Source organism: Schistocerca americana, chromosome 5 (genome assembly GCF_021461395.2).
Source record: "Schistocerca americana isolate TAMUIC-IGC-003095 chromosome 5, iqSchAmer2.1, whole genome shotgun sequence".
Taxonomy (NCBI): domain Eukaryota; kingdom Metazoa; phylum Arthropoda; class Insecta; order Orthoptera; family Acrididae; genus Schistocerca; species Schistocerca americana.
The window spans coordinates 539,910,505-539,936,348 of record NC_060123.1 but is presented as its reverse complement, the minus strand read 5'-3'; the positions used below and the strand labels follow the sequence as shown (position 1 = coordinate 539,936,348).

The 25,844-nt window shown below is 43.7% G+C and overlaps 1 protein-coding gene across 3 annotated transcripts in view; it reads left to right on the top strand.

Annotated features, from left to right (window-relative positions):
* Positions 1-25,844, top strand: part of LOC124615503 (lachesin-like) — an 878,988-nt gene that overhangs the window by 670,658 nt on the left and 182,486 nt on the right. For all 3 annotated transcript variants that reach the window (XM_047143457.1, XM_047143456.1, XM_047143458.1), the window contains exon 6: positions 24,486-24,583. In XM_047143457.1, coding sequence (XP_046999413.1) covers positions 24,486-24,583 — 98 coding nt within the window. The remainder of the gene's footprint in view (positions 1-24,485; positions 24,584-25,844) is intronic.

Below are 25,844 nucleotides of genomic sequence, written 5' to 3'. Positions count from 1 at the left end.
CCTGTTGGGAAGTGCACGTGGTACACGCCTAGCCTTGTGGACAGGGGTATTGTAAGCAGTTCGCGTATGATATGCACTTAATGTACTCTTTCCTTTTTCCTCATATAACCACCTTACAATAAATACGCTACCGAATGCAAGTGAAACTTCTGTAAATTTATACACTTCCAGTCTCATTGCACTACCTGGGTGCAGCATATCTATGACTTTTGAAATGTCACTATTAATTATTACGATGATTTAATTGCACTGGCGGTTTACCAGAATGATTCTTTCCCTCTTCAGCACAGTGTTAACGGACCACGGTTTTAATATGGCACAACGTTTCTAGACAGCGTACTCACTTTTTATGACGACCTGACGGTGGGTAAAAAACGTAGTCTGGGTCAGATATACACTCCTGGAAATGGAAAAAAGAACACATTGACACCGGTGTGTCAGACCCACCGTACTTGCTCCGGAGACTGCGAGAGGGCTGTACAAGCAATGATCACACGCACGGCACAGCGGACACACCAGGAACCGCGGTGTTGGCCGTCGAATGGCGCTAGCTGCGCAGCATTTGTGCACCGCCGCCGTCAGTGTTAGCCAGTTTGCCGTGGCATACGGAGCTCCATCGCAGTCTTTAACACTGGTAGCATGCCGCGACAGCGTGGACGTGAACCGTATGTGCAGTTGACGGACTTTGATCGAGGGCGTATAGTGGGCATGCGGGAGGCCGGGTGGACGTACCGCCGAATTGCTCAACACGTGGGGCGTGAGGTCTCCACAGTACATCGATGTTGTCGCCAGTGGTCGGCGGAAGGTACACGTGCCCGTCGACCTGGGACCGGACCGCAGCGACGCACGGATGCACGCCAATACCGTAGGATCCTACGCAGTGCCGTAGGGGACCGCACCGCCACTTCCCAGCAAATTAGGGACACTGTTGCTCCTGGGGTATCGGCGAGGACCATTCGCAACCGTCTCCAAGAAGCTGGGCTACGGTCCCGCACACCGTTAGGCCGTCTTCCGCTCACGCCCCAACATCGTGCAGCCCGCCTCCAGTGGTGTCGCGACAGGCGTGAATGGAGGGACGAATGGAGACGTGTCGTCTTCAGCGATGAGAGTCGCTTCTGCCTTGGTGCCAATGATGGTCGTATGCGTGTTTGGCGCCGTGCAGGTGAGCGCCATAATCAGGACTGCATACGACCGAGGCACACAGGGCCAACACCCGGCATCATGGTGTGGGGAGCGATCTCCTACACTGGCCGTACACCACTGGTGATCGTCGAGGGGACACTGAATAGTGCACGGTACATCCAAACCGTCATCGAACCCATCGTTCTACCATTCCTAGACGGGCAAGGGAACTTGCTGTTCCAACAGGACAATGCACGTCCGCATGTATCCCGTGCCACCCAACGTGCTCTAGAAGGTGTAAGTCAACTGCCTGGCCAGCAAGATCTCCGGATCTGTCCCCCATTGAGCATGTTTGGGACTGGATGAAGCGTCGTCTCAAGCGGTCTGCACGTCCAGCACGAACGCTGGTCCAACTGAGGCGCCAGGTGGAAATGGCATGGCAAGCCGTTCCACAGGACTACATCCACCATCTCTACGATCGTCTCCATGGGAGAATAGCAGCCTGCATTGCTGCGAAAGGTGGATATACACTGTACTAGTGCCGACATTGTGCATGCTCTGTTGCCTGTGTCTATGTGCCTGTGGTTCTGTCAGTGTGATCATGTGATGTATCTGACCCCAGGAATGTGTCAATAAAGTTTCCCCTTCCTGGGACAATGAATTCACGGTGTTCTTATTTCAATTTCCAGGAGTGTAGTAACCGAATGTCGTGGATGTGGCTCACTGAGGCTATTAAAGATCTCAATCTGATTTTGGAGCAAGGTGATTGCAGTAATTCCCATAGCTCAAAAGTGTTGTCAGCGAAGGATTAACCTGATTAGTGGTATGAGGATGGGTATCTTGGACCCAGCGAAATATTTTGAAGATTCAAATGCTATTCCTGTCTTTTATCGATCCTAACAGCATGTCAATGCACATAACATTGCTAAAAGGTAGGTACCTTCCGTTGATGACTGGGTGTTGTGTGATGTCCTTAGGTTAGTTAGGTTTAAGTAGTTCTAGAGGACTGATGACCATAGATGTTAAGTCCCATAGTGCTCAGAGCCATTTGAATCTTTTGAACCTTCCGTTGATAATAATCAAGTGAACGTATGGATTAACCTAGAGCGATGGATCTGCAACTAAGCTAATCATGTGTGCCTTTCACGCGGATTAATGAACCCAAACCACGAGGCTGCTTGCACGAACCTGCACTAGTCGAGGAATAATCCCACAGTGATAGCTCTCAGAGATTTCCCGCTGGATTTGTTGTTCAGTGTTCCTTCCCAAAAGGTGTCTAATGACATCAAATAACGGTATTATTTTGAAAAAGAAATTTCTGAGAATTTCACTACCGTTGTATGGTAGTGAAGTGATTAGCGGTCGGGGAGCAAACCTGAGATGTTTGTCTCTGTTATGTATAAAATTTTAATAAAGTAAAAAAGGAAAATGCAACCAATAGAATCTTACTTTTTTCTGTAACTGGCATAAAAACAACTGATCTTTCTGTTTCCGGGTGTGCTGATAGCGAAAATGTTAATGAAAATACCAGATTTTAAGTTAACATAAGTAGACAAATGCTTCCCCAGCTTTGTACGTGGCCAGTAATGAAGATTTTCATTAGAACTAATTTTACATGAAGAAGAGGGAGAACTATGTTCCTAGATTAAACAAGTGCTTCCTGAATAACGTTGTGGGTTCCTGGTTCAAGTGATTGACGCTTAGACCACTATTTCTTTTTACAATGAAGCGCTTTGGCGCGGATATATAGAGGCACAGAAAACAACGGAATTTGGACTAGGCCGATGACTTTCAGATCCCCGGAAGTCTGCCATTTAAGCTTACCGTAGTTCAATGACAATAAAAACTGTTCCATTTTATCACATGTTTCTTTCAGTTACGGTGCGTATCTAATCACATCATGCAGTAGCACACACTTTAGACTTACTCTGGAAGCATCAATGAACAAACTCCACTGATAACTTTTGTAGTCAGTGCCCACAGCTGCCATTAGTCCCTGTACATCACTACAAAATACCAACTTTTTTTCGCTTTATAATAGTGGAAGGAATGGTATGGTCAGGGGACGCAGTCACATTTACCGTCTTATTAAGACAATTCTATTTCTGTAGTTTTGACGCCGACAGTTCAGCCTTACCTTTCGGCGATTCCGGATCTCCCTCTATGTCACTACGTTCACACAATGTTATTTTGTGAATGTCCGTACACTCATCGTTACACAAAGAATCAGGATCTTTCAAAGAACTGCATTTTGAAGGCGATGGTGCAGCATTACTTTCACTACCGCCATCGCCACTACTTCTATGAGGTGGGACAGGAACAGGCAGTCAGATTCCATAACGTCGCATGGCCGGCGGTATGCTACGATACGTCATGGAAGACTTTGTCTTCTAGGAAATACCATGAGTTGATGGATTTGTCATTCAAAAGTAACAATCATTCACGTGGTTTGATGTTCCCGCCAGATCATTGGTGTAACAAAGCTCGTGGAAGAATTTTTGCGATTCAACCACGAATGAAGACTCTAGACGCAAGATATGCAACATACATGAAGAGTCCAAGGCCTGTCCTGGTTCCCGATTTCACAGCCAAAGTACAATCTGTACGCCTTCCTAATACACTGCGTTATTTGCCACCTTTGCGATATCAGGGTAACTTGTTCGCGAATGTAGCAAAAGTTATCAGACTTCACATGCTGATGTTTTGCGTTAGCTCATCATCTCTTATTTATTCTCCTACCTTACATTTTGAAATAAATTTAAAACTTCACACAACAGCGTGAAAATAAACACAGAGAGAAGTTCTGTTTTTTGAAGAGACTGGCTGCTGTTATGGCTCGTAAAGCAGAAACATCGTTGCAAATGAATATAACACGTTATAACAAGGAGTTACCACCTGGGAATAGGAGATTGTCTTATAAATTATGGACCTAAATGACTTGCAGCGGAAATTTTATCCATATACTGCAACATTGTCTTACGCAACTGTTTTAATTTTGTGTTTCGTACGGCGGTATAACCATCTAGATGTTCAACGAACCATTCACGTATTTTGGTAAATCTGCTACATCTGTAACTTAGTGGAAACAAGAAACGAACTCAGTAAATATTATTTATAACTTTTTATTATGTTATTTTTGTGTGTGGAAAAATAGATTAATGTAACTGGAACACTTTCTTCACTACCACTTAAGAGTGTTCCTCACTGTACTCATGCGAATGGGAAACGTGCTGACAATGCATTGTAGCTTCTTCATTGTTAAGCTGGGGTTCTGCACAACGACAAGAAAGGATGATAATATACTTATAATAAAAATAATTTTCGTGCTAACTGTCTTGGTAGTATCGAAAGGGAGACAACTTTTCGCCTCAGTCTCGAAGCTACTCACTTTTCCTTTAATCACCTTGTTGTTCCTCCGAATCCTGCCATGGGATAACAAAATCTCAGAGTTTGACTCGTCAACAGCAGACCCTAAACTTACATTTAAAGCTACTCTTTCACAACAAATTATTTTTTTTATTTCTTTTATTTATTTTTGTGTGTGTGTGTGTGGGGGGGGGGGGGAATTTACTAGGAAAGTTTTCAGGAGATATTAGGAGTCTTTTCTGGAGGGCCTGTTGGTTGAATTTTTCTTAGAAGTTCCTTTACGCGCTCGGGATGGGAACAAACGTGTGATCAGTGCCACCGCCCTTCTCTGAACATCATCGAGTTCGCTTTTTGTCTTTCAGAGCCCAGGCTTTTGGGCAGTGTTCCAGTAAGCATCATACAATCTCTTTTGCAGGCCAACCGTAGTAACCTAGTATCCTGCTGATAAATTCAATCTTCGTCTTAGCTTTATCTGCAGCTGAGTCGATATCGTCACATCTCATGTCCGCATACAGTTTTACAGACAAGTGTGAATTACTTGATTCATGTCATCATGTTTTAGTCAAACAGTTAAATGCACTACATTTTTCATACAACCTTATACGTTCTTTGTTCAGTTTCCATTCTTGTCAATAAATTTTTCTGTCCATGTCTTATTGGAAATCAGTTTTTATCGGTCATTATGATATAGCACCAGCTCAACTGTAGTATAATAGAAGGAGTCGGTGATGTCCTTGCCGAACTTAACATGGGACTTAACATGCTCTGAGCACTATGGGACTTAACATCTGTGGTCATCAGTCCCCTAGAACTTAGAACTACTTAAACCTAACTAACCTAAGGACATCACACACGTCCATGCCCGAGGCAGGATTCGAACCTGCGACCGTAGCAGTCGCGCGGTTCCGGACTGAGCGCCTAGTCCTTGCCGAAGGAAGCATCCATGTGGAGAACCTAAATTAGTGTGATCGCATACGGAACAAGTTTCGTAAATGTTTCACCAGCCCCCCTTCCGTATGAGCGTGATTACTATAGGCATGACGTTTACCAAAGCGACTTCCAGCCACCTAACTTAGCCATAAACGTAGACATAGTCCCGGCTTTCAGAGTTCTGTCTTGTGACTGCGATTACAATTACGCGCTCACATTCGATGCATCTGTGCCTAGCTCCAGCGAGACAGTCTAAATATGGGCACCAGGCCGTGATCAACATTTCCTGTAGCTGTAATTAAGTAGATATGTGCGAATTCAGCCTCCTGGTAGAATGTAAGTGGTCTTCTGGACATATCAAGACTCGGACGTTTTTTTTTTGTGGCCCCTATAGAATGAGCGATGCGAAATCAGTCGCAGTCTTTTCGAAGAAGCTATCGTGGACTTCACTGAAGGTGTTAATGACAGCTCAGGAAACCTTACATTAGGAAGCTGGACTAAAATTTGAGTATTCCACCTCAATGCAAGTCCAGCAGTGTCTTAATCGCTTAACCACCTTGCGCAATTGTAATTTAAAATTGCGCTGAACCTTAGAGAAAGCTTTTCACAATGTTGACTGGAACACTCTCTTTCAAATTCTAAAGGAGGCACGGGGTAAAATACAGGGAGCGAAAGGCTATTTACAATTTGTGCAGAAACCAGATGGCAGTTATAAGAGTCGAGGGACATGAAAGGGAAGCAGTGGTTGGGAAGGGAGTGAGACAGGGTTGTAGCCTCTCCCCGATCTGTATATTGAGCAAGCAGTAAAGGAAACCAAAGAAAAATTCGGAGAAGAAATAAAAACTTTGAGGTTCGCCGATGACATTGTAATTCTATCAGAGACAGCAAAGGACTTGGAAGAGCAGTTGAATGGAATGGACAGTGTCTTGAAAGGAGGATATAAGATGATCATCAATGGCATTTAGTCGAATTAAGTCGGGTGATGCTGAGGGAATTAACATAGGAAATGAGACACTTAAAGTAGTAGAGGAGTTTTGCTATTTGGGGAGCAAACTAGCTGATGATGGTCGAAGAATAGAGGATATAAAATGTAGACTGGCAATGGAAAGAAAAGCGTTTCTGAAGAAGAGAAATTTGTTAACATCGAGTATAGATTTAAGTGTCAGGAAGTCGTTCCTGAAAGTATTTGTATGGAGTGTAGCCATGTATGGAAGTGAAACATGGACGATAAATAGTTTGGACAAGAAGAGAATAGAAGCTTTCGAAATGTGGTGCTACAGAAGAATGCTGAAGATTAGATGGCACAACTTGACAAGAAGAAGGGACCGGTTGGTAGGATATGTTCTGAGGCATCAAGGGATCACAAATTTAGCAGTGGAGGGCAGTGTGGAGGGTAAAAATCATAGAGGGAGACCAAGAGATGAATACACTAAGCAGATTCAGAAGGACGTAGGTTGCAGTAAGTACTGGGAGATGAAGGAGCTAGCACAGGATAGAGTAGCATGGAGAGCTGCATCAAACCAGTCTCTGGGCTGAAGACCACAACAACAACACTGAACCTTCACCACTCAGTGATTCGTTGAATTAAAAGGTTAAATACCACGGGCAATGGTGCTCTCTTAAGGTTATGCAGGCACGAAGGTTATGTAAAATTTGATATTTTCTTCAATAAGACGTCTCTGCCAACTCAGGATCTACATCTACATGGATGCTCTGCAAATCACCCTCGTAGAGGGTTCATCGAACCATCTTCATAATAATTCTCTATTATGCCGCTCTCAAACAGCGCGCAGAATAAACGAACATGTATATCTTTCCATGCGATGTCTGATTTCGCTTATTTTATTATAACCTTTGTTTCGTATGTAGATCGGCGTCAACAAAACGTTTTCGAATTCAGAGGAGAAAGCCGGTGGTTATAATATTGTGTGAAGATCCCGCCTAAACGAGATAAGCCTTCGCTTCAGTGATGTCCACAGGTAATACTGTACCATATCCGTGACACTCTTCCCCTTATTTCTCGATAATACTAAAAGTGTTGTTCCTATTTGAACTTTCTCGTTGTACTCCGCTAATCCCAACTGGTAAAGATTCCACACCGCGCAGCAGCACTCCAAGAAGATGGACAAGCGTAGTCGAGGCATTCGCATTAATAGGTCTATTGCATCTGCTAAGTGTTTTACCAATATTACGCAGTGATTGGTTCGTCCTCCCGACAAAATTTTCTATGAGTTCTTTTATATTTAAGTTCGTCTTAATTGTAATTCCTAGGTATTTAGTTGAATTTATTGCTTTTGCATTTGACTGATTTTTCGAGTAACCGATGTTTAACGGATTCCTTTTGGCACTGATGTGTGGCCTCACACTTTTCATTATTTAGGGTCAATTGCCAATTTTAGCACCAAACAGATATCTTATCTAAATCGTTTCGCAATTGGTTTCGAACTTGTGATGACTTTACTAGACACTAAACGACAGCATCGTCTGAAAACGACCTAAGAAGCTGCTGGAATTGTCTCTTAAACCGTTTACGTAGATAAGGAACCGCAGAGGTCCTATAATACGACCTTGGGGAACGCCAGAGATGACTTCTGTATTACTCGATGACTTTCCGCCAGTTACCACGAACTGTGATCTCTCTGACAGAAAATCATGAATCCAGTCGCATAAATGAGATGATTTCAATAAGCACACAATTTGATTACAAGCCTCGTGTGAGATACGGTGTCAAAAGCCTTCTGAAAATGTAGAAATACGGATCAATATGAAATCATTTGTCGATAACGCTCAACACTTCCTGTGAGTAAAGAGGTAGTTGGGTTTCACAAGAACATTTTCTAAATCAGTGTTGACCGTACATTAACACACTATCCTCTTCGAGGTAATTCACAATCTTATTTTATTAGTTTTACACGTCTAATTCCGAAATATCAAAATGAAAAGGAAATCTCCAAGGTCATGGAAGCTTCACTACCTGAAAGTACAAAATAAAAGTAATAACAGATAAAAGAAAATGTTTACTAAACCAAAAGGAAGATAAGCAATAAGTTTATGTAATCGCAATCAACAATATAACAATAGAATCAACTTAATTTTTCAAAGAAATCCTTGACAGAATAGAAGGAGTGACCCATGAGGAAACTCTTCAGTTTAGATTTGAAAGCGCGTGGATTACTGCTAAGATTTTTGAATTCTTGTTGTTGCTTATTGAAAACGGATTACCCTACGTACTACGCTGCACAACTTTCTGTACAAGAGTCAAGGAAGTGCGATCCAAATGCAGATTGGATTTTTGCCTACCATTAACTGAGTGAAAGCTGCTAATTCTTGGGAATAAGCTCATATTGTTAACAAGAAATTAAGTAAAGAATATATATATTGAGAGGCTAATGTCAGGGTACCCACACTAATGAACATGCGTTGACCAGAGGTTCGCGAACTTCCACCACTTATTACCTGAACCTAGCGTTCTTCAGTCGAAAATGTATTTTGAGACTGGAGAGAATTACCCCAAAATATAATACCATACGTCGTAAGTGAATGAAAACAAGAAAAGTAGACTACTTTTCGTGTCGAAGTATCACTTACTTCAGATACCGTTAGAATAGTAAAAATGGCAGCATTAAGTCTTTCAACAAGATCCTGAACGTGGGCTTTCCACAACAGTTTACTAGCTATCTGAACACCTAGAAATTCGAACTGTTCAGTGTCACTAATAATACGCCCATACAGTGAAATTAAAACGCCGGGCTTTGTTGAACTATGTGTTATAACTGTAAAAAGTGAGTCTTACTCTGATTTAGCTTTAGTTTATTTTCTACAAGACATTAACTTATGTCATGAACTGCACTATTCGAAACCGAGACAATGTTGCACACAACATCCTTTAGTACCAAGCTGGTGTCATCAGCAGACAGAAATATTTTAAAATCATTTCTAATACTAGAGGGCATACCATTTATATAAATAAGGAATAGGAGTGACCTCAGCACTGATCCCTAGCCGCTCCCCCCCCCCCCCCCCCCTGCTAGTCAGAGTCCACATCGTAGCCATTCTCTACTCTGTAGGTAATGACCTTTTGCTGTCTGTTGTTAAAGTGAGAGGTGAACCAGTTGTGAGCTACTCCACCTATTCCAAAATGGTAGAACATCTGCCTTCGTTAAATCAAAAAAGATTCCAGTACGCCACAGAGAAAAGCGAATAAAGCATTTTCAGCTCTTAAACTACCCCTAAAACCGAACTGTACATTTGATAGCAAATTATGTGACAGAATTATCAATTATCCTTACATAAGCAGCCTTTTCAATAACTTTAGCAAACACTGATGGCATAGAAATAGGTCTAAAATTGTCTACATTATCCCTTTTATCCCTTTTCATACAGCGGCTTTATTATTGAGTACTTAAATCGTTCAGGAAACTGACCGTTCTAAGGAAAAATGCAAATATGGCTAAGCACAGGGCTAACATATGTAGCACAGTACTTTAACAGTCTGTTAGGCACTCCATCATAACCACAAGAGTTCTTAGTGTTCAGTGATTTAATTATTGACTCAGTCTCCCCCTTGTCTGTCTGAGAGAGGAGTATTTCAGACATCAATCTCGGAAAGGCATTTTCCTTGAGAGTTATATTATCCCTGCTTAAAGTAAGTTTTTATTTAATTCATCAGCAATGCTAGGAAAATGATTGTTAAATACTGTGCATATATCCGATTTATCAGTAACAGAAATATTTTTACTACGAACAGCATCGGCCTTATGCTGCTGACCAGACACTTCCTTCACAACTGGCCATATGGTTTTAATTTTATCCTGTGAATTAGCTATTCTATTTGCATACCACATCCTCTTTTCCTTCATAATAACATTTCCGAGCACCTTAAAATACCGTTCGTAATGGGCTACTGCAGCCTGATTGTGATTACTTCCAACATTCTGGTACGATTCCCACTTTGTTCTACATGGTATCCTTATCCCGCTAGTCAGTCACGCAGGCTGCCTTTGGATGCTAGCACCCTGTTTAGAACGTCCTCATTTGTCATCTGTGTTATCGGCACTATAAATATCCTGCCATTCTTGTTCCTTAACGAGGTTAAAAAAGCGTTCTATTGCCGTTGGATTAGCTTTTCTTCATAGTTTCTAGTTACATATAACATTTGTTCGAGTACAAAAACTTTCATTTCTAAGATTTGTGCCTCGTGGTCTGGAAGGGCATTCACTCTTTTACTAACAGAATGCCCATCTAGTAATGAAGAATGAATAAAAATATTATCTGTACATATGTTACTGTTCCCCTGCACCCTGGTTGGAAAAAAAAAACACAGTCTGCATCAGATCGCATCAATTTAGGAGACCTTCCAACATCATTTTTATTGCACAATGACATACAAAATTAATATTACAGTCACCACATATAACTAATTTTTGGTACTTCCTAAAGTGAATCATGAACCCTCGGGCTTCAGCGGTCATGCTCTGATGTCAGAGTTAGGGGACCTATAAAAAACAACAGATAGAAGTTCAGTTTCATTAAAGTCAACTGCCCTGCACAACATTCAGGTACCTATTTAGTCCAGTACGGTCATAAGTCTACGAACTCAGATGGAATATGTTTTTTACGTACGTGGCCACTCCCCCACTCCACAAGGAACTCATTGAAAAACAGCCAGCTAGTCTATATCCTGGTAAAAGAAACCTTTAAATTGTCAAATTATTTAAGTGGTCTCCTATATATCAATGTCAGAGTCAACACCTATTAGCAGTTCACTAACTTCATCTCCAATACCTCTTATATTTTGATGAAATATGCTATTTCCTTCACTACTGGGATACCTGACCTCCTCTGAAGGTGATTCCTTTGTTAGAGGGACTTCCTTTATGCAAGGATACCTATCACCTGGCTTCAATCTATAAAAACGGGCAGCTCTAACGCCAAATACTACAGGGACTTTTCCATGAATGATCCCACCACCGTCCACTACACCGTCACCTGTAAGCTTTGCCAGCCTCCCCTTCCCAGGCCTATTGAGGTGCAGACCACGCCTAGTGAACCCAATCTATTGATAGACTCACTCATCTGGTACCACTCCAATGTGAGCCATGCCCTTCGCCATGAGTACTTTCTCCAGCCTCGTGTTAACACGCCTAACTGCAGCATTACGATGAGGCCGATCATGACGCTGAAACAGTTGCACGAAGTGCCCATTAGTGCCATGACTTTTAGTAGCTATCTTTACCAGGTAACCACCTACATCATACTCCCAGTATCTGTCAAGACTATCACCAACTTCTCCCACAGTCACTACCTGATCCTCTCCTATGGTAATAGTCACCTGAGCCAACCTTGTACTAGGCTTCACAATGCTGGTGACCTAGTCCTCACTCTCTAACACTTTCTGCAATTGCTGGCCCACACCTCTGCCATGCGAATTAAGTAGCAGCAGAACCGTCTTTGTTCTGTTAGAATTTGCAACTGACTTAGGCTCCCTAACTGCTGAGGACTGCTGCAGGTTTCCTACATTTACAGCTAAAACAGGCTCCTCTCCACTCAGTTCTGACAATTGGTCAAATGTTCGAACGCAATACACGAGTACAGTCCAAAATCCTGCTGCATATCGACGTTAATGATTTGGGCCTGTTTTTCAGTGGATTACTCCTTTCTTGAATATTTGTGTGATCAGAACGGATCTTTTGTCGAACGAGAGGTTGCATGTCATTGTTTAGTATGTAAGAAGCTATTGCATCAGCACACTCTGAAAGGATCGTAACTGGTATACGGTCTGGACCTGAAGAATGGTTTTTATGAAATGATTTAAGTTGCTTCAGTACTCCAAGGATACCTACTTCTAAGCTACTGAGGTTGGTAGTTGTTCTTGATTCGGATTCTTGAATATTTAGAGTGTCTTCTTTGATAAAGGAATTTCGGACGGCTGTGTTTAGTACCTCTGCCTTAGCGACATTGTTATCGATAGTGTTTGTATTTCTATCGCGCAGTGAAGGCACTGATTGTGTGTTGCCGCTAACATACTTTACATACGACCAGAATCTCTTTGGAATATCTGCCAGGCTTAGGGACAAAAGTTTCATTGTGGAAACTGTTATTATCGCATTGAAGTCCGCCCAGAATTTCGAAATTCTGGGGGGGGGGGGTGTTCTGTTCGTTTAAATTTGGGTTGATGTCTTCATCGTTTATGCAACAGTGTTCTAATCTGTTTTGTGTACCGCGGGGGATAAAGTCAGTCGCTTGTTAATTTATTTGGTAAAAATCTCTCAATTGCTCTTAATTCAAGCCACGTCCGCTCTACACTTACAATGTTATTTTGGGGGAATGGAGACTGTCTCTCAGGAAAGCGGCAAGCGATTTTTTATCAGCTTTCTTGAATAGATATATTTTTAGTCTATTTTTGAAGGGTTTGGGAGTTACTGTATTCATTCTCCTTACGACAACCTTGTATTCACTAATCCCTGCATACGCTTTGGTGCTCGTAGTAACTCAGAACTACTTGTTGCTGAGAGGTCAAGTGTGTTTTCACAACCATTTAACATTCGAGTGGGCTCTTCGACTAACTGCTCGAAACACTTTTCAGAGAGTGAGTTTAGCACAATTTTGAATGATGTTTTATGCGTACCTCAGGATTTAAACATGTATTTTCCTCATCGTACCCAAGGCGAATTGAAATCGCCACCAGCTATAACTGTATGAGTGGGGTACGTGTTTGAAACTAGACTCAAGTTTCCTTTCAACATTGAATGTGTCATAATACACAAATAAATTGCAAAAACAAATTATGAACTATAATTAATTACAGAGGCACGAATTTCCAAAATGGAAATCACACAACAGTAACTGTAATATTAAAACATATATAATAAGGTTTATTCATTTTATTAGTGCGTAACGAACTGCCTTGCTAATGACGTATTACTATCGATCATATCACCATTCATGTGGGAAGATATGCGAAAATCGAGGATAACAAATATTAATCGGAAAGGAAAAGACATTAAGGTGTTAAGTTCCGTCGACGCCTAGTTTTATAGATTCGGAACATAAGCAAGGACCAAGGACGAAGAAAGAAGGAAAATAGCTGTTGAAACGTCCCCTTAGAACAATTTATACATGACTGTGCTTAACCTGACACACAATAGTTTTAGCGCAACGCAATCTGACTTTCAAAAATCCCTGCAAAAGAATGGCCCTGAGTAACATTAAACTATACCTTTCAGAAATCACTTACCTCACAAAAATCTTCATTACTCGAACTACTGCAGTACAGCGAGCGCCACTACTGCCAGCTAAATAAAAGATTGAAACTACGGAAGGCACTAACTACTGATAGGGATAGTTAGCAAATGAACGATATTAATAGAGAACAAACAATGTATTTACCTTGATAGTCATAATATATATAGCAGTTCATGACAAATTTCAAAACTCCGCCATCTCTCTCCCCACATCCACCACTGCTGGCGGCTCACCTCCAACTGCGCAACGCTACGCGCTGTTCACGTCCAGCTGCCGCTGCCCAACACTACGATGGCAGACAACAATGAAAACTAGCCACAGACTGCACACAGCACAGCCAGTGATTTTTCATATAGAGCGCTACGTGGCGTTACCAATAAGAAAACATAAACAGCCTACTTACACTGTATCCATTTCCGAGCATTTGTCTTGAGGAACGCATGGAAAGCCTATGTCCAGATGGTCGGCCTATGATTTCAGTTCTCGTTCTCCCTAATCCGAATTCAGTGTCTTAACGTTAAAACACCTTACACGGTGCAAATCAAGATTATTAACGTTTCTACATCTTGATAACACTGGAGGTTGGCTATGAATTACACGCTAATAAAAAATAAAAAACCGACGCACCACGAAGAAATTATCCGAATGGGACGGAAATCGGTAGACGTGATGTACATGTGCAGACAAACAAGTGATTCGAGTTCCATTAAAAAATAGATGCTTTATTTGAGGGGAAGAGCTCCACGAATTGAGCAAGTCAGTAATGCGTTGATCTGCCTCTGGCCATTACGAGGAGTTATTCGATTTGGCATTGATTGATAGAGTTGTTGGATGTCTTCTTGATGAATATCGGCCTGAGTTCTGCCCAATTGGGGCGTTAGATCAAGATCCCGAGCACTTTGGAGGACCCTGACCCTAATGCTCCAAATGTTTTCAGTTGGGAAGAGGTCTGGCGACCTTGGTGACCAAGGTAGAAACCCGCCTTTTGCGGCGGGCTTTATATAGCTGAAATGTGAGCCGAGGATGGCTTATCACGAAGGTAACAAAACTGGCTGTAGAAAATCGTCGACGTACCTGTTTGCTGTAAGGTTCTAGCGGATGACACTCTAAGGCGTTCTGATATGAAGAGAAATGGCGCTCCAGACCATTACTGCTGGTTTTTATGCTTTATTACGAGCGACAATAGGGTTGCTACCCGAAAACTGTCTGGGGCGTCTGTAAATGTGTATTCGTAGGTCATCGTGGCTCAGTTCTAAGCGGGACTAATGACTGAAGACAGTTCTACTCCAGTCAATGAGATTGAAGGCCGAATACGCATCTGGAGACACCCTGGGTAGCAGTGGGATACCAACCGCACTGTCGCCCGCCATACAGCCTAACGAGAAGTGATGGTCTGGGATGCCATTTCTTTTCGTCACGGGGCCTCTTGGTTCGTCATCCGTAGCGCCCTTACAGCCAAGCGACACGTCGACGATATTCTACATGCCGTTTTAATGTCCTTCACGGCAAGCCATTGTGGACCTACATTTCATCGAGATAATGCTCGCCCTCAGACGTCCAGAGTTTCTACTACTTGTCTTCAAAATGGTTCAAATGACTCTGAGCACTGTGGGACTTAACTGCTGAGGTCATTAGTCCCCTAGAACTTAGAACTACTTAAACCTAACTAACCTAAGGATATCACACACATCCATGCCCGAGGCAGGATTCGAACTTGCGACCGTAGCGGTCGCGCAGTTCCAGACTGTAGCGCCTAGAACCCCTCGGCCACTAAGGCCGGCCACTTGTCTGCGTGCTTGCCAAACCATACCCTGGCCAGCAAGGTCGTCGGATCTCTCCCCAGTTGAGAACGTTTGGGGAAGCCGCCAGGACTCGCCACAGCGATCAGTAGCGAAGCGCATGGTTAGCTGTGGTAGTTCAAATTCCAGCGGTCGATAAGCTGTGAGCACAGCAGAAGAGGATCTGTTCTGAGGGAGTGACTGCAACAGCATGACGCGGATCCTGTCATCAAGCAAAATCGCGATCCAAATGATCGTGGACAGTAACATTCCTGGACTGGCCAGGCCAGAGTGCTGAACCCAATGAAATACTCATTTGAAGAATTGGAGCGTCGACTTCAGACCCATGCGTACAACTTTGCTACCTTCTCTGGTTTGGCCATTGAGGAAAAATGGGTTGCCATTCCTGTACAGACATTGAAAGCTTCCCCAGCAAAGCCTAAGAAAGGCGAAGAGTGGACACACCGCATATTAATACCTGTACGGGTACCTCTGATCGTATAGAGTATGTGATGCGTGCCAACGCCTAAAAGAGATTCTGGAATACTACAGAAGACTGGAAGCTGAAGCTGATTTAATTTCCGATATTTTCCAATAGCTGACTGGTTTATCAACAATGAGTTTTCTCGCAGTGGTTTGAAGATGAAAGAGCCTGAGAGACAACATAGGCGTCCCGCAGGTAGCGGCACGGAGTCGCCGCCTAGCGCCACGTACCGTTGGCACACACATGACCTACATCCCGTCCCGTCCCGTCCCATCCCATCCCACGCATGGCAGACTCCCGCCGTGACAGTGCGCATTACTCATACACGCGTCTGCAGGCGCCTCCTCATGAATAAGTCCCGGCGCATGAGGGGCGGCTGGAGGTGGGTTGGGCAGCGATGGGGAGGGAAGGACATACATCTGGCCGCCCGTCGATACCCGCCGGACGGGCGCCAGTTGGTGGAGGCATTTGTTATGCCGCGACATGCTCGCCGTAGGCGTCCGGCTAACGAAAGCGAAGCGTGGCCATCCAGTTTCGTACGTGGCACTGTAGGAGGTAGCCAGCACGGGAGAAGGACAGACAACGGCTACGTCGTGAGATGCCGCAATACACAGGGTGTAAACTGTAAAAGGCCTAAAAAAATAATTAATGGAAAACTACTGGTGGATAAATGAAACTGTAGCTCCTACAGCAAAATGTTTAGATAACATTACAGTGAAGTACCGCATTCTAGACGCTACAGTCTGGAATCGCGCGACCGCTACGGTCGCAGGTTTGAGTCCTGCCTCGGGCATGGATGTGTGTGATGTCCTTAAGTTAGTTAGGTTTAAGTAGTTCTAAGTTATAGGGGACTGATGACCTCAGAAGTTAAGTCCCATAGTGCTCAGAGCCATTTTTTGAAGTGTCGCACCACCTTCTGTCTTACATAGCTCTGCAGCTCGTCGTGGTATGGACTCAGCAAATTGAAGGAAGTCCGCTGCAGAAATATTGGGCCATGTTGCCTCTGTAGCCAAACGTAATTTCTAAGGCGTTGCCGGTGCAGGATTTCGTAAGTGAACTGTCCTCTCGATCATGTCCCACAAATGTTCGATGCGATTCATGCTGGCGATCTGCGTGTCCAAATCTTTCGTTCGAACTGTTCGCAATGTTCACACTACACTTACACTTGCGGCAGGGTCACGTGACGATCATAGGGATCTATAGATTTACGTGAGCGATAGTTCAGCGTGGTTGTTTTGGTTCGAGCGATATGCGTAGTGGAGGAGTCTTGTTAATCTCTCTCTGTTCGTGTGTGTGTGTGTGTGTGTGTGTGTGTGTGTGTGTGTGTGTGTGTGTGTGTGCGTGCGTGTACATGTGCGAATTTTTGTTTTCTTGTTCACCTGTCCGCGCTTTTGTACTCTCTCATGGTACGCCTCTATTGTGGATACTTTAAAGTTCTTCTCTTGTTCTCTAATTAATTTTGCCTCTGACCGTCTTTACATAATTATTCTTTGCTTTCATTCCTGCGACAAAGACTCTCCATTACGGTCTGTAGACATTAATCTATTCGCAAATTCTTCTAGCTCCCTGTTATTCTCTGACTGCTGCCTTAGCTTTCTGTATGACAGAATGTGGCTTCCTCCACTTAAAAGCATCATCTCGCTGCTCTTATTATTTATGTCGCGCTGCCATGCGGTGCGTATGGTACTGCCACTGTTCTATAGCAAGGTATTAGGGCTTCTATCCTTACATATTCTTCAGTACTGCCTGTGGTTTTAACTCCTGATGGCGATAGCGCAGACACTATAGAAAGCTCGAGTGGTTTATTCGAAGTTCAAAATGGTTCAAATGGCTCTGAGCACTATGTGACTTAACTGCTGAGGTCATCAGTCCCCTAGAACTTAGACCTACTCAAACCTAACTAATCCAAGGACATCACACACATCCACGCCCGAGGCAGGATTCGAACCTGCGATCGTAGCGGTCGCGCGGTTCCAGACTGTAGTGCCTAGAACTGCCCGGCCACCGCGGCCGGCGTTTATTCGAAGTGACACGGCTTATGAACCGAGAACATTTTATTGGACCTTGTCACCGCAAAAGACTCCAAGGACACTACCTGCAAGATTCTACTTATTTAACTGAAACTTTCTGTTTCCTTTGCGTTCCTGTTTTGTTTGTGGACTAAATATCATTTCCAAAGTAGCTGAACTTATTTTCCTTATTTTCTGATAATTCAGTACAACTCTCATAGCTTCCTGGCAGCTATATACAAATTCTTAATGATAATCCCACTCCTAAATTATTTACGTCAACGAGTGACAGCCGTTTTTACATTTCCTTAACTATTTTCAGTTGCAGCACCAGGGTGAGGAACCGGCGACTTACGATCTTCAAAAGGGGCCCTAATGCTTCTGTTTCCATTCATCTTTTATAACATGTTACCTTAACAGCCTGTGTTTTTCAGAGAATTTTAATTTACCTCTTTTCCTTCCCACAATGGTCGTTCATCAGAGTCTGACGTTAAGCAGTACGCATCTCATGACCACAAGCACACAGCTCTCTGAAAACAGTCTCTGCTGTCCCCGTACTGCGTGGAAATTTAACAAGTAGAGTATGACTTTGGACGATCAGCATCAGGAGGGTTCCTTTCAAAACACAACCCGGCCCTCTCTCTAACTGCCTGGCGGGTCCCTTTGCACAGGGAAGGGGCGGGGGGCTGTTCTGTGAACGGGCGTGGGGACTGTCTCCTTACGTTCATGCTACTATTGAGCTTCCCTCGTTCTCCGTAAAGCCCAGCTTGCTTCCATAGTGACTTCTCAGATATGTGTGCCTCCAGTTTAATATAGAAAATTTTAATCTAGTCATTAATCATGTGGGACTGACACACTACTAACTTGCTAACATAACATTGCTACATTTGCCTGGTATCCCATTCTGTCCCAAGACATTATGTCGGAATATAGGATGACTATTATCTATTGCACTCCTCCTCATATCATCCGACCCATTACTCCGAAAAATTTCTTCGTCCTGCTCGGGTCTGACTGTCAGACACACATGCACAGTTTGTAAAGCTTAGACAGATGATCTTGGAATATTTATTACAGACGTCCAATACTTGAAGAAGCTAAAGGAAGATGTAGATCTATGCGAAAGAGCACCGTGTGCAACGATAAACCCTAACAGACATGTGATCACAACGGTTAGAGAGGAACACAATACATGCGGCCTTGGTTCCTAATAAAAGAGAAATAAAATCCTTGGACAACACGTCGAAACCAGTATTCAAAAAATGGCAATGTACTACTGCAGAGCAATACTGTATTCTGTCAGTGTAATTAACTAACTAGAGTAACTAACTAAAGAGAACTCAACGAGATATATGACACTGGCAGAAAAGATGAAGTTAATAAATGTAAACACTACCGAAAAAATTACTAATTCCTTTCAGATGTTTCGAGCTCACTCAAGATGTATTGTTGCAACAGTGCATGTGGAGTACATGAAATCGTTACGTTTGCAGATCGACGGCACAAGCGGTTCTAAGGTACCAGTTACCCACCCACGCTGAAGCACCCACGTTAGTACATGGTGTATATTCCACTAGCGGCAATTCAAGCACTGACTCTGAGATGCAGTCGATCTTACAGATGCCGGATACTGTTCTGGGATACGTAATGGGCCGGCCCGGGTGGCCGTGCGGTTCTAGGCGCTACAGTCTGGAACCGCGTGACCGCTACGGTCGCAGGTTCGAATCCTGCCTCGGGCATGGATGTGTGTGATGTCCTTAGGTTAGTTAGATTTAAGTAGTTCTAAGTTCTAGGGGACTGATGACCACAGCAGTTAATTCCCATAGTGCTCAGAGCCATTTGAACCATTTTTGATACGGTATGCCACGCCTGATCGAGCTGTTCAAGTAGTTCTGTAAGAGTGGTTGGATAACGAGCCAATTGAGTCACTTCTCTTCCTATCATATCGCACACTAGCTCGATTGCAGACAAGTGTGGAGATCGCACTGGCCAGGGAAGTTGCTGCACGTCTTACAGAGCGTGTTAGGTTTCAATGTGTGACCGAGCGTTGGAACCTCGCCTTCCTGTTGCAAGATCGGCAGAAGAACGGGTCCAACATTCTGCACATACCGAGCGCTGGTTAGCGCCCCTGAAGAAAGGCGAAAGTTGAACGAGAGGTGTAGCTTATCTCACCCCAGGCCTGCGGTGGGGCTAGTACCTCTTGGATGAATGCACTCTACGATGCAGCGCTCACTACATCTACGTTGTACGGACTAACGAACATTACTCGCGTGCAGGCAGAATCTGATTTCATCGCTGAAGACCACGGCGCTTCATTCCATGTCCCAAGCGGTCCTCTGACGGCACCAGTCGAGCTGTACTCGTCAATGCTGTGGCGTGAATGCAAGACGGAGATAGATTTGTGCGTACGAGTAGTCCCACTGCTAATAACCGATTCGCAACAGTTCGTGTTGAGACATCTCGGCTCCTAAGCCCTTTTACCTGTGCTGTGGCAGCTGCACGGTCTGCCACTTCTGCCTTTACAATGCGACGACCCTGGCGAGCGTCAGTGCTGCGTGGACGTGTAGAACGTCGTGTACGGGTGTGAGAATGTCCATCTTGCGTAGCAGTTCTCCGAAAGGACCATCCCGACACTCGCAAGACCACAATATGACCCCTTTAAACTGGCTCAGTCCTCTGTAGGAAACAGGAGTGTGTCTCCGTGACATATTTGCTGCTTGCTTCACACGTATGCACCACCACACTGAGCTTCGTGGCTGTGACCATTCCCTATTGAAAGGCAGACACAGATGACGCTCTGGTAGCTATGCCACTACGATACCTGGATGCGCCCCCCGTAGCCGAGTGGTCAGCGCGCCAGAATGTCAATCCTGAGGGCCCGGATTCGATTCCCAGGTGGGTCGGAGATTTTATCCGCCTAGCAACTGGGTGTTGTGTTGTCCTCATCATCATTTCATCCCCATCGACGCGCAAGTCACCGAAGTGGCGTTAAATCGAAAGACTTGCACCAGGCGAACGGTCTACCCGACGGGACGCCCTAGTCACACGAACATCTACTATCCTCCAGATGGCGTATGTCATCATCTGATCAAAATCGACGTCATATTTCCCGGTGTACTAATTTTTTTTCTAGTAGTGTATATGCTATCAAAACCGTGATTTAGGGGTAAAATTCTCAAACCGCCCAAAGAATTGCGACAAGCTGTAGTACAAGCGGTCTCCTGACTATTGTGGCGTGGAGAAATATTTAAGGTTGTATACACCACATATACACCTGAAATCAGCGGAAGGAGGCTTCGGCCTAATCGATTTCAAAGGTACATGAAATGTATTCGCAGTTGCGAATATGAACAACCATCAGCTGTATATGGGAAATTTGCGCAAGGCCGGGAATCGAACACGGATTTACCGATTTACACGAGTGGTCGCCGTAATCGTTTTGCCTATCTGTGCACGACTCAGAGCTAGACCCAACTGCGAATGCATTTCATGTAATTCACAGTGGCTGTAGTCGCCGCAGTGCGTGTTGTTTCGGACGTGCATCGTTACATGTGCGCTGCTCTCATAATACGTAAACATCCAAAACCAGTCCGACAGCGCTCTTGTTCGACAAATACAGGCAATCATCCGAAATAGTGCACATTGACCACATAAAATCCATTTACAATTCGCTACATGAAATAACAATATGATACATGCAAAAGAGCTACGTACTAGGAAGCTCCCTAAATCCCAGAGAGAGAAGACTGCAAAGAATATACATGGCGCAGTCAGAGGCAACCCAGTCAGTAATGCCCTTGAGTCGAAATTTTCGCAGTATCGCTGGAACGTCGTGTGACAAAATGCTCCGGCGTGTGTTTTTTCTCACCGTTAAGTCCGCAGCACGTGGGTCAAGGTTGTTAACAGGACCATACCTGCCGACGAAAAACAAGCAGAACAGTTGACCAGACACTGCGGTGCAAAGGATTCTTTGTCGAACGAGCGCAGACTTCTAAAAAAGTAGTAAATTAATACTAAGCGTGATTAACAGAACCGCACCAAGCCATTTAGCCACAACAGCAACAACCACGGCACTGTAATTGTTCAGTAACAGATATATACTTATACTATGTTTTTTCTCAGCGAAGGACGTAGTCGCAAAATGTAATTAATATGGTTCCAGTCCATTGATTTTCACCAAGATGTTAGGGAGGCTCCCCTTGATTATACCGAGCGAGGTGGCGCAGTGGTTAGCACACTGGACTCGCATTCGGGAGGACGACGGTTCAATCCCGTCTCCGGCCATCCTGATTTAGGTTTTCCGTGATTTCCCTAAATCGCTACAGGCAAATTCCGGGATGGTTCCTTTGAAAGGGCACGGCCGATATCCTTCCCCATCCTTCCCACACCCGAGCTTGCGCTCCGTCTCTAATGACCTCGTTGTCGACGGGACGTTAAACACCAATATCCTCCTCCTCCTCCTTGATTGTAGGACACATGCCAGTACTTACATTTATTACCAATAGGGGATCCCACTAAGCCACTCTTTGTCTGCACGAGATCTGCCAGCACGTGGACAGTCGTCCACACAGCACACTCCATCTGTTACATGCGACACACCGAAAAATTACAGTTTCTAGCCCGTCTATGGGGCCAACATGAGAAGACAAGGAAAATGACAAAATACGAAGAAATTTTTATGGATTTTTCTAATCACGGCATTTGACGCAGCCTTCAAATAAATTGTGGTGAACATTGGCAACCTGGCCGGTAAACAAACTCTTTAACAACGACAAACTGGGGGTTCCAGTCATTAACCAGACGCAGCAACTGCAGGACAAACGAGGCCTCCCAGTTCAGTTAACCGCAATGAACTGTATTAAGCGCCGCGCGGGGTCAGCCGAGCGGTCTGGGGCGCTACAGTCATGGACTGTGCGGCTGGTCCTGGCGGAGGTTAGAGTTCTACCTCGGGCATGGGTGTGTATGTGTTTGTCATTAGGATAATTTAGGTTAAGTAGTGTGTAAGCTTAGGGACTGTTGACCTTAGCAGTTAAGTCCCATAAGATTTCACACACATTTGAATATATTTTGAACTGTATTAAGTGTCATATAATCTCCCACTTATAATGTTGGATTAACCAGTCTCCGCTATATCGCCGCCAGGTCGGCCTTTACTACGGCAAAGCTCGTTTTTTTTTAATAAACGTATACAGTAGCTGTCTGTCTGTCTGTCTCTCTCTCTCTCTCTCTCTTTTTTCCCCCCTCCTTCGCCTGTCCCCCCCCCCCCCCCAATGCAGACAAAAAAACACTCATTCCTCTTTCTCATCCTCCTCCTACCCTTCCTCTTCCAATCTCATCCACAACATAATACTTTCTAGACACAATGGTTGCTACATAAATGTAGGAATATTCGTGGTGCACGTTGTGCATCAGAGTACTGAGAAGACACGGTCTGAGACGAGGAATACTATGCCCAGGCCGGCCGCAGTGGCCGAGCGGTTCTAGGCGCTAAAGTCTGGAGCTGCGCGACCGCCAGGGTCGCAGGTTCGAATCCTGCCTCGGGCATGGATGTGTGAGATGTCCATAGGTTAGTTAGGTTTAAGTAGTTCTAAGTTCTAGGGGACTGATGACCTCAGCAGTTAAGTCCCATAGTGCTCAGAGCCATTTGAACCAACTATGCCCACGCCTCTTTCCACTTGGACGCTCCTCACTACCACGGGTATGTTGGATGCGAGGACGACATGAATTTCTGAGCAGGCGTCTGTGTGCAGAACGATGTGAAAGTCTTCGGCGGTTTACTCGACAGGTCCTCGTGTTGAAATTCGGTGGCTGGAAAACCTCTCTGTTGCAAAGTAACGGCGCGCTGGCTTGCGCGCAAGGGTCACGAAATGGTTCTAGTTATTAACGGTCTCTGACGCCTTATGAAGTTTAAACTTCAGAACACGTTTCTCAGGTACAAAATGTACGTCTATTAAAACGAAACGGAATCTGTCTAAAATACATTCGCTTAAAGCATTTAATTTCTCCGATCAGTAGCTCACTGATGTAGTGGCAGACTGCAAATCTAAAGGTATCGGGTTCCATCCTGGTCAGTCCTAGGATTTTTATCTGTCACTTATCAGTTTCTTCACATCTGGTAATGTTTGTTGATATGAAGAATGCCGAGTTGCACTGTGGTACGTATTCCACGTTAAATCGTGGGTCTGCCTGTAACTATTTAGGTAAGTCAGTTCAAAGTTCGGCTGAAGGCAACGATATGCCTTGACTTCTTCATACCTATAAACTGACTTACATAGCAAGTTATAGATGGAATCGAACCACATGTATAGACTGTTGCCGCAGGTGTAGGAAGCGATAAGTGATGGGAATAAAAAAACTTCCTGCATGTGAGTATTGTGAACTCGAAACGTTTGGATTGGCCGTCTAACATTTACGCACCAAACCATACTCTCTTGATATGGGGACTAAAAGTTTCCAGTTATTTGGTACTTATAAAACGTGAATGATGAATAGCCCACAGTGAGGACACATACGCATCTATTCGCGCATTAATGTGTACCCTTTGCTTTGCAGATCCACCTGAGATCGAGGTAGAGCGCAGTTGGGTTCACTCTGGTGAGGGCTACGAAGCTCAGCTCGTCTGCATCGTCCACGGAGAACCGCAGCCGGAGGTTTGTATGACACTATTAGTGTTACTGTTTTGTGTTTTGTCTTAAGTAGATCACATATCAATTGCTGGACTCATGGATACTTTTTCATGATTCCTGCATCATAAGTGTCACAACTGATTTACAAAATTTCTTACTGATTCCTTGTTCCGAATGCCTTTACGTATTGACGAATGCCTTTGCTCTTTCCCCTAAGAGTGCTTCGTAAATATATTCTTTAAAAATGCTTTAAAAAATTATAGAATCTGTGAACACATACTGTAAGAAAATGGTAGAATTCCATATTGCTGATGAATCTTCCTTGTGTTCACAGACATTAGTTGTCTACTACTAACGAGCCAAACTTCCGTTTTCACCCTGAAATATATGTTGGAATTACTACCTTCAGAATAATTGTTACAAGACAGTTTTTATAACGTACTGTTCCGTACGATATGAATAATAATGAAATTTATTTATTCCGAGCTTTTAGTTTCTTTCGTGAGAGAAGCTAAAAATTACAGTTCCCATGCGCGAAAACTGAGATACACTTTTACTGTACCTACCCAGTTGATATAGCAATGTCAAATTTAAATTGCAGAGCACTCTTATAAACGGAGACCAACTGATAAAGAGAATCTCCATATAGAGAAATATCTGAAGAATAATCGTCGCGGTGTCTATAGGGTTTTTAAGTTACAAGTACGATAATGCAACGCAAAGTGATCGCGCCATGTTTATACAATTAGGTTAAAGTTATTACAGATGTCGTTCATATTTAAAAACTCATTAGCTTATGGTATTGTTACTTATCGGGCACTCTAATCTAGATATTGGTATCCGTGGGACAAGAGCAGTTACGTGTGTTACTTCTGAGTTAACCATGTTTAGTGACATACAAGGAGCTAAGGTAATATCCCTTCGTTCACAGGTATTCTAACAGCAATGAATTTCTGTATGTACCACAACGGTAGTAACGGTGCATAACAATCGTAATACTTTGTTCTGTAAATATCGATGACAAACCTTCACTCTAGCTTAGTGATATCAGTTGTATAAAGTCTACATGCTGTCCATCATTATATGGACAGGGCGTATATTTTCTTTTCTTGTTGGAACAGTGGTTTATATTTATTTACTTATATTTATTTATTTAGGGTGTCACTAATTTATTAACTTCCTTATTTATTCGGAAGTTGATACCTGTTCCCATAGTCAACTACATCAACACGCTTCTAATTAGGTTTATAGCGCCTCTTTGTTACTGTGTTTATTCGTTATTTTT